This window comes from Aulostomus chinensis, chromosome 2, assembly GCF_037954235.1.
Source record: "Aulostomus chinensis isolate RoL2024-O1b breed Wild chromosome 2, RoL_Achi_v1.0, whole genome shotgun sequence".
Lineage (NCBI taxonomy): Eukaryota > Metazoa > Chordata > Actinopteri > Syngnathiformes > Aulostomidae > Aulostomus > Aulostomus chinensis.
In genome coordinates, this window is record NC_141321.1 from 20,873,301 (window position 1) to 20,891,823 (window position 18,523).

The following is an 18,523-nucleotide window of genomic DNA, read 5'->3' on the forward strand; positions in this document are numbered from 1 at the left end:
AGACTGCCAAATCAGTTGAGAAGTTATGTAATGATTGGTTACTGGTACACATTAGAGGCTTGATTTCTGTCAGGAAAAAAAAAAAAAAAGTCTCTATGCAGTACCTTCTTGAATTTTAAGAAGTGATAAAAACAACCAATAGTACTACAGAACTAAAACAGATTTAGACTATGAATACAAGAGGGTTGGTCTTCCCATAAAAAGGCACAAGGGACACAGTCGCGAACAACTGCATCCCTCTCAGAGAACATTTGCATAACTGAATAAATACATCTGCTGCTAATCAATATCAAACAGTGCAACGGTGGAAGCACAGTCGTCATACAAATTACAACAGTGCAACAATGAGAATTAGTGGAAAACAGCATATAAATATCTATCTCTCTAAAGGATCTCAAGGATTAAAGCTATTTAGTACCATTAATCAAAAATATTAATTGGAAGATTTCAAGCATGTACACTTTTTTTCAAAATATTTGCCAAAACTATATTCATCAACCACCTTAAAAACAAATTTATAGATTGAGTAAAATGTGCAATTAATAGCATTTAGGAGAGCAGGCACTGCACTCACATTATACACAAATATGTACTAGAACACCTGAAACTAGTTATTGCTAAAGAGTATCATTGGAAACTGGTCAGTCCAGCCTATCTAAGGATGAATGCTCCAGTCTAACGGTGGGAAAGACATTGACTCTGTCCAGTGGTCTTCTGTTTAAAATTACTAAAGTTATTTTAAGATATGAGAGCACTTTCCCAGTTTATGGATGGCTGATTCAGTTGCCCTGATGCGTCTCAAACCAAGTCCTGGTTTAGTAGGTAGTGAACATCAGAGGGAGACACTTCATAGGACGTCCCAGGCTAAATCATCATCATACACAAGACAAATATCTGATCATTAAAAGCCTCATCTTGGCCCCACTAACATCGCCATCGCTACGAGACTGAGCTACAGGCATGTCACTGTAGGTTTCCTATTGTACTTTTCCTATGTGCACAATGGCATTATCATCACTACATGTTTCATCAATGTACACAGCCAATGCTTTCAAAACCTTTTACTCTCCAACACTGTGGCCTGAAGTAAGCAGATTTCAAATCTTTGCACTTTCATCTGGGAAGAGCAAAGTTTCACACACTAAATGAAAGCTTTCTAAATGGGTGAAAATGCTGGCAAACGAAGGTTTGCCCCATATGAGAGTGAGTTAGCAGGGGCATATCAAATGAACCCATTTCCTGTCTGCTGGGATTTGACTTGAACTGCCTTCAGAACGGTCGAACGGTCTTTGAAGGCAGCATCAATCGTATCATCAATGCTTTTACTTACAAAATCTGTATGACAGTTCCTAAGAAACTGGAAAAACAAAGCATTGGCAGACCAAACCTTTGGGAAAAGTTAATTCCAAAACAAATGGAAGTTTGGGGTCTTTTTAAAAAGTTACCAAAAAGGTAATGTACTTGATCATAAATGCCTTACTGTGACCAAAAAAAGTTTGTTTTTGAGGCATCACTAGCCAAAGCTAGCTAGCTAGCCACTGTCATACATTACGATCAATGCTACCTTAAATGTTTTTTAGAAACTGCAGTTCTTATATGGTGCCTTGGCTAAACAGTGAGGCTCCAGTCTACTTATGGAGGGAGGCAACAAAGCAGCAAATGTCCCCTTTTTGAATGCACCACAAGTGTATGAACATGTTGCACGTCATGCAAGACCTTTCTTAAACCTGCCATCCAGATGGTTTTATCTGTTGAAGTCCCATGTGCTGCCATTGATCCGTCACTGTCAAGTTCACTGGATCATTTCAGTTCTCTACTTTGTAAACTCAGGACTGGTTTGAGTTGAAGCCCTTGTCTGTCCTTTTGCATTCAAATAATTTAACTGCCATTGATCTAATCAGTTCTCATCTGCACTTTATATTAAAGTTATCTATATAAAAGTTTAGTGAAAGCCCTTCTAGATGAAGAGGAAATATCTACCACAGATTGAAGTCCACACAGCTCACTTTCCCCTCAATGTATCGACTGAAGTGCGACACTAAAAATATAGGCCCTTATCTTGCTTTAAGAGAAGAGGAAATCTACAAAGTGAGACCCTGAATTCACACTATTTGCTACTTACAGTGAAACTCAAACACAATAATTAAAATATGGGCACTTGGAGCAAATAGCATAAAACTTTGTGCAAAAAAAAAAAAGAAAAAAAGATTACATTCAACCAGGCGAGATCCTTTTTGTCACTTAGTAGACTAATTATTTGCAGTGTTATATTCTGTTCCTCTTTCTGAAATAAAAAAAGACCCAAGTAAAATATTAAAAATAAAATAAAAAGTTCTTGGAAATCAGTGTTTGTTGAAATGCATCATTGTTACTGTAATGAAAAACAGGCATTTTCAACCTTAAAGTATCACTATTTCAATAAATGCTCGAGTCAGAAAATAAGAATAATTTTACAGGCCAATGAGGGTTAAAAGAGAAACCCAACAAATACTTTTTATATTTAATACGACCACAGAATTTATTGAACCCCAATTAAAGCTAGACGGTATAGAACGGACTAGAACATAAGTCTACTACTGAGAAAAACAAAATCACAGTAACACCTCACTGGCCACCAGGAAGGCATGCCTCTGCCAGTCTGAACCCCTAAGCTGGGATGTACAATTGTCTTGTAGATGCTATTTCAGTTTAGAAATGGTCTGTGATTTCATTGCAGCCGCAATGGTGCAAATTCTAGCTTATAAAGCATTAAAAATCAGAAGTACAAGGTTATTTTTTTCCTATAAATCAATTACCTTCTTTGTATTTTAGAAAGAGGTAATAGAACATAAAATGACTGTTAGCCAAACCTGCTTTGGGCTCAGAAACATGACCTCGACCCCCCTGTTCTCAGAGAGAGTCATTGTCTAGAGTCTCTGTGGAGAGCCAGATCCTCGCCCCATTCAGAAATTTGCTAATGGGAGTTCCATGGATACTGCGGCGGCACAGGTTTCCCATTGGGGTGAAAGGAAAGGAGGAGGTAAGGAAGTCTGGAGGTGTAGGGGGGTCAACTGGGGAACATGCCTTAAAATACATCCTCCTTTGCTCTGAAGGGAGCCCACTTGGGCTGGGGAGTGGTGTACTACCTGGACTAGGACCCTTATATCGCCTGAGCTGGCTCTGTAAAATCTCAATTTCATCAACCAGTTGGGAGAGCTTGTGGTATGTGGTGATGGGTCCTCCTTGAGGAATGCAGGCTTCAGGAACCCATCGAAGGAAGAAGAGCTTCCAAAGAGCCATGTGTGAGGGCGTGAGCAGAGGGATCAGGAGGCCTCGCTGGTCGGCGGGCCGAGAGAACCAATCCCTGAAGAAGCGCTCAGACGGGCTCTCCACCACATCTTTTACTGGAGAGAAATCAGGCTTCAGTTCTGATAGCAGAGATCCTCGCCGGGGCAGTGTATCCTCTCCACCTTTCAGTCCATTACGCAGAGTTGCCATGCCTCCTCGCAATGAGGAGGTGTATTTCTGTTTAAGTGGAAAAACAAGGTGTGGGTATTTTGTATACAGTACATATCATATAGCCTTCTTTCAACTTGTGACAATGGTACTGACATGACTAGGGTGAGTATTGTAATTTCTACAAAAAATTGATACATTATGATCCATATGATTTTTTTTAATTCGTAGTGCTCTGGAGCAGTAGTTCAGTCCTCTAGAGAAAACTTCAGGTGCTTGATACAATAATCTCATTCTTTCTCTCACTACAGAAGTTCATGACCACGTATATCAATGGATAAATTCAGAACTTCGCTGTCTGGGCCTTTCCTTATAAAAGACGTTGGGCACCCTATCTTTCACGTAATATGCTGTCCCCTACTGCTTTGAAGTTTCAGGCATTAGTCATATAGCTCAGTGTCTTTCATACCTTTGTGCGTCTGAAGGTTTTCACCTCCCCATTCTGAACACAGGCAGCTCCCTTGCCTACATACATGGGGTTGTTGAAGAGGGTTTGGTCCTTGACGGAGAACTGCTGCGACCAGTCCCACACAGGAGGGAAATACACGGCCTGGTCTTCTCCTTGAGGGATGGCTTTATTCCTGGCAAAGTCCTGGAGAAAAAGGAATAAAAGATTTTTATTTTTATTTTCCTGAGCTAAATGTCTTTATGGATGGATATGCAAATCAATGATAAATCCCTCACCATTAAGTGCTGAGCCCGCTGTTTAGGAGAACTGAAGAGAAAAGTGCTGAAGAGTGGGATCCACATGCTGTCACTTAAGACTGTCAGATAGGCCTCAGTGAACTCAAATGCTGCCGGGTACTGGTTCATCATCTGCCAGACGCAGTCCAGGAAAAGCATGAAAAGTGGGGACTTCACCATGGAGACAGAGAAAAAAAGAAAAAAGAAAAACAACAACCCATATTAGTGTCTTGACAAATCAGCCAGCTCCTCTAGCATGCATCTACTTGAAGTCCATCAAATACCTCTTCCTTGTCATTCTTCTTTAAGTGGTTGCATCTATCCAAGAAGCGATGGCCTGCCATCACCCACTCCTTCTGCACTAAACTCTGAAATCCAACAAGGCTGCGATAGTGGGGGTCCAACATCAGTTGCACCAGCGAGGACACTACGCAGTTCAGGTCTCTGTCTTCTTCCTCTGCACAGGTGTAGAATTATAAACCAAAAGTTTCAAAAAGTTTGACTGACTGCATTTCGAATGCTTTTCTAGTAATCAGACCACTCAAAAAACTTCATAAACTGCAGTCATGCACTGAAGGTGAAGGCAGATAGGGGTATAGATGCTCTGGAGGAGAGGAATGATGACTGGAAGAGAGAGATTTACCTTGGAGAATGACTGAAGAATTCTTTCCATCCAGGTGGTACACCATCTCCGCTGAATGCCTCAGAAAGGCCCTGCAATCACAAACACAACATAAAAAATGACACAAACAAGCTCAAATGTTGATGCAATAAACACAAGATAAAACCACTGAGAGGCTTAGCAAGATATGTCAGGAAACTAATGTCAAGCTGAACACTGCAACGATCCAAACAAGCAGCTGCTCTCATAGGAAATATAGGTTTATGCCAAACACACAATTTACAACAGTAAAAAATGATAAATGTTCATGCAACTAGTTGCGTTTTCAGGTTTTTATTTAGCTCCCTAAGAACCAACAGAACTCTAACATAGTGCTATCATACAGTGTCAACTTTTTTAGAACATACCTGACATACTCAAGCCATCGGGAGTTTTCAATGGATGAAAGCCACCTTTCCTCAGACTCTTCAAAAGGATCTGAAAGCAACACGGAGAGTCAAACACTGCATCTTTAAGAATTCACAGCAGCATGTTGAATTACACTGCTTATGTGCTCGCAGCAGATAAATCACCCAAAGGGGCTCACCTATGACACAGATCTGCCGGATCTTAACGAATGAACTCTGAATGTCCTGGATGTTCGGCAGACACTTGTCCAGATCTGATCTGAAGACTTCATTCCGCTGTGGATGGCTCTTCATGATGGCAGTGAAGACCCTGTCGCCACAAGAGACTGAATTATAACTCACCACTGCACCAACAGTTTAATCAGTGAAAACCAACAATTTGGTGCATGAGAAGACGAAGAAACATGGTCATTTAATACTAGTTTTGAATCTGAATGAAGATGAGGACTTAGTACTACCTCTGATCAATCTTCCTCTGCTGTAATGGATCGTTTATACTGGCCATGCGGACAAGAGCACTCCCATTGGGGTGGTTCCAGCACCAGAGCTAGACATAGGAAAAGTAGGTCAAACAGACAGCCAGTCAATGGATTTATGTGCACAGTTGTAGCTAAAAGGTCATTTAAACTACACTTACAACTTAAACTGATGTTGTCGCAGCATATATAAATCAGCAAAGAATTGATCTGAAACTGTAGGCGGCAGTATAACCCTTTACAGCTGGTTACAATCAGACATTTTTCAGGTTAAGACCTATAGCAAGAGACATCCCTGTGAAACTGTGGACTTGAATTCAAACACTGTTAATAAATTTAAAAAATTATAACTCCTTATGCTGAGGGACGATAATGTTTTTTTCCCCCAGGAATCAGTCCAGAAAGACATTATTTTTGCTGTAGTTTCGTTAGTTGTTTGACACCGATCTTGAGTGTGCAGCGTTCAACTTTCAAGTTAACATACTGTACAGCAGGACCTATGAAACATGCAGAGGCCAATTTTAGGCAACTGACCCATACACATGCAGAAGTTATTCAATTCATAACTAAATTATCAACGTACACTGGTCCGACTCAGAAGAAAAGATTTTGCACTCACATGTTTGTGTATTTTCAAAGTCCAGTTTAGGCAGACATTGAACAATCTTTTTACATTTTCTAACATCATTGACAACATCAATTTACTGACCAATCTAATTTGATACTTACTGAAATCTGTAAGTAAACCCACCTAATAATTACGATGATAACTGTAAATATTTCAATGCAGGTAACAAATTAAATACTCACAGGGATGCGATTACTAGTGAAGAAAATGGAGTACTGCTTTAGATCCTGATCAGCTAGAGAAACAGGAACAACAATGTGCTCTGGAAGACTAAGAAACACAAGAAAAATACTGGAATGAAACACAAAGTGTGCAAACACATGAGGGAATATGTATATTCATGCTTTCCAAAAATTCACTTAATCACACTCATTATATATTAAAAAGATTGGTGTGTTGCTTCTTGATGCCAAGTCCTTTTGGCTGTGTGATGGCAAGTTGTGGTGAAGGAAAACTGAACCAGAGTATACTGAGAGCACTGTTCCCGTGTACAATTTGGTGCTTGCAACTATTATGTAATTTTTTAGTAGAAGTCCACATAAAACACTGCACAATCCCTCCTTTGCAGCCCAGCATGATGTCACCACTGAGCTCAGATGAATAGCACATATTGTCACACAGACTTGCATGTTACACTGAGAGACAGCTATGAAGTGACCAAAAGGCTCACAATGTAAATATACTGTACTGCCAAAACATAACAAGTATGACTACAGGCTGACATTTAAAGTGTTCAGGACCAGTTGTGAGAGAGACAGACCAGCTTTGAGTGAACAAATAATACAAGCTCATACCTTGAGGAGATGGCATAAAACTCGTTGATGGAGCACACCCTCCATTCAGAGGCCCCCGTCCTCTTGATCTCTCGATCCCAGTCAGATGAACGGTCAAATATTGGTGTCTGTAATCCTCCACGCGGGGTGGAACCATTGACTCGCTCAGCTGGAAGAACAGATACACTGCCTGATGATTTTGTGCATGTGTGATGAAGAAAAACTAAGAGTAGGGCTGGGGAAAGCCGATGTTTCCATTTAACATGTTCAAGAATAGTGCTCACTTTTAGAACAATCGTGTAAGTATTTTATTATAGATGCGTACCTTTAGATTCATGGTAGCGCCGCCCTTGATACTCAAAGCCAAACAGGAGATGAAGATCAGCTGGATGAGAATAGTGGGCAATAGCGAGGCAAACCTAAAATTTAAAAAAAAAAAAAAATATGATGAAGTGTTTTTCTTAGGGCATGAAGTACAGTACAACAGAAATACAGTTCAGCTGGATTGTGGAATTAAACTTGATCAAGACAGATTGTTGTGTCATAACCAACAATTTAGCTTCCCAACTCAGGTTCACTGGGAGTACAAACATCAGCTGTGAAGCATGTTTTAACCATGCCAACACAAGAACAAGTGAAACCTGGCAAAGCAAATGTTTAACAGACAGCTTGCTGCTCTCAGCTCCACTAGAGTCACACAAAGCAGTCCATTCAGTAGTAAAGCTGAGAATAACACAAGGACACCAAAAAAACTGAATGTGTGTGTGTGTGCACACGTGCAAGGGAGCACCAAACTCTGTAATTTACTGTGGTAAAATGGACGATTATAGGTTGGCTCAACTCCATATGTCAAAAGGAGAAAAAAGGAGCTGGGCCCTGTTTTAGGTTCACACACTAATTACATACATTGTGTCCATAAATACACTCACAAGGAATAAGGGAGGCCAGACACATTTCTGTACCAGACTTTCTATATTCTTTTGCAAAGAAAGTACACAAAATAAAGTGTTAATAATTCATTTTTGTATAAATCGGTCTGTTCACAGACTTGTGTAGCAGCAGCCATGATATAGAGCACAAAACTGTGCCATACTGAACTGTTATTGTTTGCCAAATGTGCTGCAGGTATGTGCTAAGGCATTCTATAACCTATACAAAAATTGCTCCCAGATGACATGGAAGGAGATCAGACATGCCACTGAGTGCATCCACGTGTACACTCCATTGGCTCACTGTAAAGACATACGCAGCTGTGTAACTATGATGTGCTGTGCAGTGAGAAAAGACCCTTATCAATAGGTCAATAGGTAATTGTAGGCCTTTGAAAGATCGTGTCTAAGGTGACAAGTTTCCATCATCATTTCCCAAAATGAGGTCATAGAGCTCAAAAGTCTTGCTGCTGCTGGTTATAAACAGCTCCACCTGCTATATGACTGGCGAATGAGAGCAGGACATAGTTGTTCTCATGGCTGTAATGGCTAGAATACCAATGTGTGGCTAAATTCTGGAGAATTGTAATTTAATGCTTTTACAAAGGTGATTATTACATCTGCATTATTATCTAATTTCAACTAATTATTTCTGGGATATCTGGCCAAAAGCATTTGCGATATTTGACTCAACAACAGTGCCAACCCCAACATACAACATTTTAATGTGCACTTAAATAAAAAATAGCCATCACAATGGCCACCCAACTGGCCTCTAATCAGAAGAATGCAACATCTGTCCTTCCGAATCTCTCAGTGTAGCAGATGAGTCAGGGTCACGCTGGCAGTTGTTCCTACAATCACTCTCAATTTCCTTTTATTTGAATGAGGATTGTTTTCTCCCTCTATTATGTATTGTTCGGCTAATGGTCACACAGAACAACACTCCGAGTAGTTAGTCATTTCCATTCAGGTGGAGGATAAGCAAATAGGACAAAGTTTGTGTGAAATACATATTATGAGGAAGTGGTCTTGGCATTCAAACTGTGTGTGTGTGTGTGTGTGTGTGTGTGTGTGTTTAATGATCTCACACAGACAGGAAAGGAAAATTTAGGTCAGCAACAAACAACCAGAGGAAAGTGAGAAAAGGGGAATGGTCAGTATTAGGCCACCCACACTTACAGATGGTGAAAAATTCAAGGAAAAGCCTAGAGAAGCGAGTGCACAAACATAATAAATGCAGATTCTTCCATACAGAAGCGAGGGCTCAATAAATACTTGTCTATTGGTATGAAAATGATGTGAATCATATGCTACAGCCTTCACAGTCAACAGATCTCTATGCAAATGAAGCCCTCCACGGTTTCCCACACATGGAGTGGTACTTGTCACATCACGGAGCAGGGGAAGGTTTGACTAACAGAGAGAGAAAGAGACTGTGGGGAAAACATAACTTTAAAAAGGTTTTTGATGAAAAAAATCCTGTTAACTAAAAACAGTGGTGTCAAAATTGATATAGTAATTACTTGTAGTATTGTTTTTCTCAAGGACATATCTTGAAGAAAAAAATGGTTATCTATTCAGTACAGGTTCAAAGACATGTCAGCTCTAGGCTTAGATGGACAGAAGCTGTTCTGGTGACTCTTGTTTACAAAAACATCTGAATCTGTTTTATCGGTTATTTTCATCTGTTCATACAGCATACTGCATCATTTAGAGATTTAGCATTTAAAAAAGTGCCATTATGCACATGTATTTAACACAATTAATGCAATTTGAGAATGACTGCAATGGCAACAAAACCTGGGTAGGTCTGTCATGTCTGTGTCTTTGGGTCAGACAGCGTAGAGGGAGGGAAGAGGTGGGTGTTTGTTAAACACCACCCAGAAGGGACCAATGTTAAAGATGAGAAACAAGTTCTACACATTGTGGCTTTCATATCGCTGTTATAGAAGTCAGGAATGCTAATGTGTCTGACAAACATGCAGCTACTATTTTTGAAAGACACTCCAAGAATCCCACCACTTTTTTTTTTTTTAAGTTTAAAACAAACTGGAAAAAAAAATCAAGAGTTTCACTCACCTTTTTGGCACTCTCAGGCCCAGCCTCCTCAAAGCAGAACCTTATGATCCGCAAGTCTTTGCAGTAAAGGATGAGCTCTGTGGGGTTGAACTTGAGCTTTTGGTTTGACCCCAAAACTTTCTTCTTCCCCCTCGTATCATTAACTACAAACAATAAAGTATGAGCAGAATGTTTTAACCGATGCAAATACCAGAAGGAGGCTGGGCAATATATCAATATACATCAAATATAGTCAGACTATGATGATTTTGCTGTCTTAATCAGTGTTAAAAATGGAAGTTGTAAAGTGGATGCTACAGTATCAATAGAAGATGCAATTGTTAAATACATGTCCTTTGCACAAAAAAGGTAACATGGGATTTTAGGTCAACTAGTAAATACGACAGAGTCTATTCATTTGTTTTTTGTTGTGTGGAGCCCTTGAAAAAAAATCACGGTCATATTTGTTTTGATGTTATCAAACCTGAGATGTGATTTCATTCTTTTTATAGCAACAGTTAACACACTGCACAAATCCCATAGTTATTACACTGTTTTAATAGCTCAGTTCAAAAAAGGCCAGAAACATGCTGGGTCAAAACAACATCATGCTTCATCACTGTAACACAACAGACCTTGCTCTGGGCAGTTGACCTTGCAGCGTCAGCAATCGACAGCTATGAGATATATAAACAAGGCTAATCCCAGCTAGGCTGGCTGGCCACTAAACACTGCCTTCGCTATGGCAACACTTATCAAATAGCTGACCAGGAAAGAACAAGAGACCAGAGCAGGCACTCGTGCTGTCAAAGATTAATAAGGAGGAGTAGAGTGGAACATCACATATCAATTAATTACAAGTTTTTCAGTTTTACCTGTTACCACTTGCTCTAAACAGGTCAGGGGGATATCATGCTCTCCAAGCAACAAGTGGTATAGCTGAGGCTTCTGTGGAAAAGCAAAAAAAAAAAACAGTATGTCGGACAACCTGAAGACAATTCCAGTGCATGTACAAACACATAAATACTGGTTTACAGGCCAGGTCTATGTGCTGCTGGGGAGTGATTATGAAGCTGCAATTTATTATTTCTGTAATGCTGGAAATTGTGTCTATTCTCTCACTGTTTGCGTGACATCACTGACAATGTAGGGCAGGAAAGTACACTTCCTCTATGCCAGTCACACCTGCATATGCAAACAAGGCTGGGGAAATGAGTCTATTTACGCTATCCAGCATTTTGTGGGTAGTACAAATAATCTCACACATAAAAGCCAAAACCGTAGCAACTGGAAGCCATTCTTAGTTTCATATCTTCAACATTATTAATATCTTTATGAGGAAGTTCTGACATTTGGCTTTTTGTATACAGCAGCCCCTTATCTTTTAACATACCACAGACAGTGGCAACACAGTGTGGGACACAACAGCTTCATAAACATCGTCAACGCAAATACCTGTTTAGTTGGCGCTTCTTGAGGGATGAAAGAAACCTTAAAGTTGGTACATATCAACTTCCCCCAAAGGTCATCTTGGCTGCTTTCAGCACTGATGCATTTCCGCACGAAGTTCACCTCATTAACTACAATCTCCCCTGGTGACAAACACAAAACGAAAAACACATGATGAGAGGAACTTTTACAGGAGGTTAATGTCGTTAAGTGACGCAAATTAAGTAAATGACACAAGTACTTACACACTGTACCACATCAATTTAGATCCATGCTGTTACCATACTGGGAAGTGGTTTGGTGAAACTTCCCCAAAACTCAATATGTACTCCAAATTCCCCCAATTTAATTATCCTACCTATTAACCATTTGGCTTATTATTTAATTAATAATTTACAAATAGGGGTTTGACAAAAAATTGTGTGAAATAGATAGAAAAGGAAACTTTAGAAACATGCAACCATATGGCTTTGAAATAAGCCACTTTACTGATGTTTTCATTGGTCTCTTTAGGTAGCAGCAAAGGGAGAAAAAACCATGAAGCACGCAGCATTATTACAGTATATAATGAGGGTGTTTAAGCCTGTATCAACATCCCGGTTATCAGTTTAACAAGTTCTCTGCAGTTTAGGGGAATCCATATAACCAAGGTGCACAATTTCTTTTGAGTTTTCTAATTTTACCAGCCAGTCAATAGAATACCATCTGCTTTAAGGCCCATGAGTGAAGCGAATCTACCAGCCAATTACATGTAAGCGTTTGGTTGTTGAGCAGTGGCTGGTGCTAATTTTGTCTCTGAGACTATATACACAAACTGCCATGACATAAAAGTGGAGGCCAAAGCTACTTAATCTGAGTGTAATGCTGCTCTGTAAGAGTAATATGGCTGTGGAAGTCTGTGTTACAGATGCAAAGGTAAGCACCTGCTCTGACAGAGTTGGAGCAAATAAACTCAAGAATTTTTGGGGGTAGAAACAAGCCAAAATGCCCCAAACACATGTAAAGGTTTCTATGGTGATGTTGTAACAGCAGATCAGACAGTATAAGCACGTCAAACTATTATTTACACCAGGTTTGAGTTAATGAGGCTGCTTATCATACACTTTTGGTGATGAGTAACATGATCATTGCCCTTTAACATGATCACAACACACTTAATGTGTAGGCAAGAATGTGGCTATAAAAAGCGACCCCATTCATTTTCAAATGATGAGAAATGAGACAGCCAGGGAGGAGTCCCTTGACAGTCACATCAAAGCTTAGCAAGAGAGCATCTAACAGCTTTTTCACAGAGTTAAAAACAAAAAAGCTGTTCAAGAACTATGCTCGTCTGTCCCACTCCAGAACCAAAGCTGTCAGGAATATTTATGTTTAAGGCTATTTTACTCACAAAAGGTTTGAGTAAACACACACCAAAGTGTCTATAAGCTGCTGGTAGTAAAAATACTGATGTATTTGCAGCCATTTAGTAGGTAGCTGACTTAAATTCACTTCACTCAAAAAGTACAGCATTTTACAAGAGCACATTACTGTTCAAGAGGACATCTCTGTATATTGCACTCAGATAACACACCACATGACATTATGCAAAGAGTGTGTTGAGCCACTCCCATCACGCTCCCAATTCAAAACTAAGAATTGAAAAAACACTGAAATGAAGGCTTTCCTGCTGCTCCAGTTAATAAAGCAGCCGCATTTAAGCCTCTTTTGCCAGTATAATAGTAATTGCCACAGTTTATTTTAAAATACATTTTTACAAAAGAACTGTAACTAAATATTTCTTCCAGTAAGTCCAAAGATTTGGAACAGAGTTGCAGATATCAATAACAAGAGGAGATGTAAATCCATGAATAACAGCATGTGAACACCTAACAGGGTTGTACTGACTGCCAACTGTAAACTTCCACCTGTCCAACCTCATTATTATACATGTAGCAGCAGCTGAGTGTTAGGTATGGATGAATGGATGTTTTATATCGATCCAATGAAGATCCATCATGGATTATGATTATGGTGACTCTTCCACACCATGGGTGCCACATGTGTCAGACTGGTGCACCAGTTATGTTCCAAACTCTGATTTTTGTGTGTGGTTACCACCCTGTCAAAACAACAATAAATACAAGTATTTCTTTGTAGTTTCTATAACTGACTTCTCAAATGGCGATGATGAATAGTTGTTGTGTTGGTAAGCTTTAGTTCCAATATAAAGTTTGAAATATGAAACAACAAAAGCATATCCAAGCCACTCTCATTCAGCAAAAGTTAAAAAAGCCTTTATTGTAGTGGCTTGGTCACATTTAAACCTTTAAAAAACTCTGACGCATTTCAGAAATCAAGCCATCATTAGTCAAACGAGGGTTTGACTCCCTGATGATGGCCAAGTGCATGAATATAAGCCATCAAGCCATCATCAGGGAGTCAAACAAGGGTTTGACTCTGATGCATTTCAGGAATCAAGTCATGACTTGATAGCCAAAATGCGTCAGAGTTTTTTTTAAGGTTTAAGTGTCACCAAGCCACTACGATAAAGGCTTTTTAACTTTTTCTAAATGAGAGTGCCTTGGAGTTCCTCTTGCCGTTTCATCTGAAGTTCCCCATTCAAAGAGCACCTCAAACAAACAATTTCAGAGTCCACGAAGTGCTCCTAGATGGACGTTTTGTGGATTAGTTTGAAATATATTGGCAGTAATATATGAAATTACTTCACTCTCATTTCAAAGGCCCTCCTTTCTCCATAACATTTCTTTATTTACAGCACTACAATGTCAATTAATACAAAAAACAATAGACATTTGTGGTAATGCTGGGCGTAAATCTAAGCCATAGGCATTCAATTTGCACATGCGTCAAAGGGGCGGTAACTAGTGTAGCAGTCTGAAAACTCTCAAGCAGACTTGCCATTAGGAATCAGTCAGTGGAACACAAGTGGCGCACTGCTCAAGTGATTGCAATACACCACTGAATATACCATCTGCCACTTTATCTATCTCAGCATCAACATTTTGTATCACTTCAAAGAAGTCCCAAAGATTGAAAAAAAAATAAAGAAAGAAAACAAACTTACCAGGAAGTAGCTTAGGCTCCAACTTTTTAATAGGTGGTTCAATGGTTTTCTTCACATCAGTCTAAACAGAGCCACACCAGGGTTAGTTACATACTAGCTTGTCAAATGGATAATGAATAACGGCAATGTGACATTACAAAGAGAAGGCACTTTGTTCGTTTGTTTTTTTATTCTGCTGCTTTTAAATGTATATATAACTGAAATAAAGTACCTAACCTAAAAAAAACAACCCTCAAACTATGAAAAAAAAACAACAACACAAAATCTATATAGCTTGTAAGTGTGCCACTGACTAAAAGAAAAGACCTTTAATGGAGCTTGTAAATGCAAGATTCAACAACAGGCCTTGACTATCTTCAACATCTTGACAGCTGTTATGATTTGTTGGGGTGAAATGAGGTAACATAACATTTACAACAACACACAGCATAAGTAAAGACAACCAGTAGTGTTCACGCTTTGCAGATACAGCCACAGCCAAAATACCAAACACTGTAATTTTGAGTGCATGAAAAGAAACAATTGAAATGGTCAGTGAGAACATTTTCTGAGATGAGCTGGAGGTTTCCAAGGGAAAACACATGCTCTTGTAAAGTGTTAGGTCCATTCATTATTACTGAATGGAGGAATCCAACTAAGCAATGTCATGGCTCAGTAAACATCTCAACAGCTCACTTCTCTCTTTTTCATTTGTGTTTATTGCATAATTCATCATCTTTTCTTAATAAAATCACTGAAATATTTGTTGTGGATATTAAACAGAAATGGATGCACGCAACTAGACACAATTAAATGTAATTTATATCATAAATATTCACACTTTGTAACGTTTAATATTACCATTATGGAAAACAATACATGTCAATGTAGTCTTGACCTTAGCAAACAAACACTTGTTTGATTTTGGACTCCAGAGTACGTAAGCACAAAATCCTTAACTTTCATTCTGTAGAAGTGCATTACATTCATCTGCAGGCGAAACCAAAGCCAAATAAACACTGCACACACGGAGTGCAAAGTAAGTCTGGTTCACAATACCACATTTAATCTTGTTTTCACGGTTTCAATTCTTCATAATTGCGCAAGAAAGAAATGAGAAACCCTACTTCCAACTACCAAGGGACATGCCACACAAACGCAAAACCTCGTTTGTGTAAAACAATTAAAGTCTATTTAGTCAAACCCTGTAGGGTGTTGAAAAGGAACAAAACTACATGTAATCATGCAAACTCGACGGCAATACTGTTTCATAAAGTTTTATACTCATTCAATTAACTGGACTGTTTACAAATAGCAAGTCCTTAACCTATCTTATTTTATGACCGCATTTGGCCCCCACTTCATATACTCGCAGCGTCCCAACATGAATATATCCTGAATCAATTGATACCACTATATCATTACCATTCACTCTGACAAGTAAACCCTTATGCTGTTAGACAGAAGAGAGATATTTACCTGTACAGGTGGAAGATAACACTTGAAGGTTGGTTTCAGGGGTTTGACAGAAAACATTGTTTATGTCCGCCCTAACCGTGGCGTTCCTAAATGGGCGCCTTAGTCGCTGCCAGTAGAGGAAAAGAAAAAAAGAAAGAAAAAAAACCCAAAACAGTCTTCAAGGAGTTAAAAGTTAGCCCCTCAAATGAATCCGAGACGTCTGGGTGTAAAATATTCACCGAGACAGCCGGAGGGAACGACGGCACTCCTCCATTTCGATTAGCAGTCAAGTCGCAGATTATGCTAGCTGGCTAAAAAAAGTTGACAGAACTTAACGTTGAGGCGTCGGCGTTAGCTTGGTGCGCTAGTTAGCATAAAGTACTACATAAAGTTTGTGAATACTGTAACCATGTAAATGCAACTCTCTAAAAAGAAAAACGTCCAGACTTGGGACAAACGTCTACATTTTCTTACCACCTGTTACTGAAGTACTGAGCACAGTGACTTCATCAAAGTCTAACTAATTCAGCCAAACGCAAGACCTGATGCTGTAAGGGGCTTAACGGCCATGTTTATAAAGCGCCGAGGTCCCGCCCTACTTCCGGGCCTAGCTGGGCAGCTTGTGTCCGCATTTGACACTTCATGAAAAGTTGAAGCGCGACGCAGGAGTGTGATATCCGGTGGATTTTACATTAGCTAAACAAACACGGCTACTAAATTCTGATACTTTTGCCATTTAAAAAAATAAAATAACGAGTGTTATGTTAGCGTTCTTCGTGCACACCACCCATGGACTACAACTTCCATGAGTAGAGGCTTTTAAGTGGGTGTGTTCAGCTTGGTTTTTTTCTTCCCTTGCAAACTTTATTTAAAAAACTATAGCGCTGTTAAATCTTGTTGTAATATATACAACAAGATTTAAGACATTTCATTGTTTTCATACAGTGAAATATTACATTTTGGAGAATCTATTTAAGAGGGAAGAAAACGGAAAAAATAGAAAACGTGAAAAAAGAAGCCAATAAGTATATATATATTAATTGAAAAGATGTATACGTGCAGAATTAAAAAAAAAAATCAGCCAAAACATCAGTGTAACCCAGCACTGTTCAAATGTACCACAAATAAAAGCTTTCAATATGAAAGTTATTACAAATATCACATCTTAGACAGGATGAATAATTATTGAACATCGTAACCCTCATAAACGGGGGGATTGACCATCCTCCCCAGTAAGTATCAGCTATCAGAAGGTTCTCTGTATCCCTGTTAAAGTCCTTGAGGTTTGGGGGGGCTCAGTCCAATGTCAGATGTTGCTGTCGTGTGGCTAGCCCATGAAAATCCCTGTGGATGTTTATTTCCAGGTATCTAAATCAATTATTCTTCTGCTGTGTCACTGATATCGACTGTGTTGGGCGTGGTATTCCTTCTTCCTGTAATCCATAAAGACTTCCTTGGTCTTTGAGATGTTCAGAGAATGATTGCGGTCCTGGCACCACTGTTCCAGGGTGGTCACTTCCTGCCTGTAGGCTGTTGCAGGAGATCTCTCCCACAACTGCTGTGTGGTCTCATGGGGTTACAGAGGAGCCTCAGGAAACAGAATTGAGGTGCTCCTGTGCTGAAGGTCTGTCGTGAGGAGGTGAGTCTCTCTACTTGAAACATACACCCAGAGGTGATCTGTCAGAAAGTTTTAGAACCTGACAGTTGTGTTTAGGTCCAGATCCCTGTGAGCACTGTTGAGCCAGGAGGGAACTATGGTGTAGATATGTATCTATATGCATATATCTGGCAGCATGGTGGTACTGTGGTTAGCACTGTTGGTTCACGCAAGAAGGTTCCGGGTTCAAGCCATGGCTCCAGCACAGGGTCTTTCTGTGTGGAGTGTGCATGTTCTTGCTGTGCCTGTGTGGGTTCTCTCTGGTACTCCAGCTTCCTCCCACAGTCCAAAGACATCAAGAGGGGACGAGGCTGATTGATACTCTAAATTGACCGTAGGTGTGACTGTGAGTGTGAATGGTTGTCTGTCACTATGTGTTGGCCCTGCGATGGACAGGTGACCTGTCCAGGGTGAACCCCGCCTCTCGCCTAAAGGCTGCTGGGATAGGCTCCAGCCCCCCTGCAACCCTTAACAGGATGGATGGATGTATATATCTAAGTATGTATGCCCTATAAAGCAATGGAGCGCATTTCTCTGCTTTATTATTAAGAGCAGTTGTCTTCCCTGTCTCAGGCTTTGTCAGCCCAGAGTTTAGGGTAAGAGTCCAAGTCAGACTTGAAAAACACAAAATAACTGAACAAAGAAGAACATTGGGAAGTGGTGCACTATAGCCTCCAGTAGCCAAAATGAACATTTAAAAAAAAAAACAACACACAAACACATCCTAAAAAACACCTGCCAAACTTTTCCACACCCTTTCGTTGGTGAAAAATTGCTAACTTAGGCTTACTTTTTCAGCCTTGTTAAACCATCTTTCCATTGTTTCACAGATGAAAGA

At 39.7% G+C, this 18,523-nt stretch overlaps 1 protein-coding gene across 1 annotated transcript; it reads right to left on the reverse strand.

Moving 5' to 3' along the window:
* Positions 1 to 11: 11 nt before the first annotated feature.
* On the reverse strand, positions 12 to 16,801 carry mtmr10 (myotubularin related protein 10). The gene is made up of 16 exons (XM_086183770.1): positions 16,050 to 16,801; positions 14,592 to 14,652; positions 11,531 to 11,667; positions 10,951 to 11,023; positions 10,097 to 10,239; positions 7,411 to 7,504; positions 7,107 to 7,254; positions 6,495 to 6,582; positions 5,667 to 5,755; positions 5,388 to 5,518; positions 5,209 to 5,278; positions 4,823 to 4,893; positions 4,464 to 4,636; positions 4,180 to 4,350; positions 3,905 to 4,087; positions 12 to 3,504 (listed from the first exon to the last, which is right to left on the reverse strand). Exons 1-16 carry the CDS (start codon positions 16,104 to 16,106, stop codon positions 2,890 to 2,892), a joined length of 2,304 nt encoding a protein of 767 aa, XP_086039896.1. The 5' UTR covers positions 16,107 to 16,801; the 3' UTR covers positions 12 to 2,889.
* Positions 16,802 to 18,523: the final 1,722 nt, after the last annotated feature.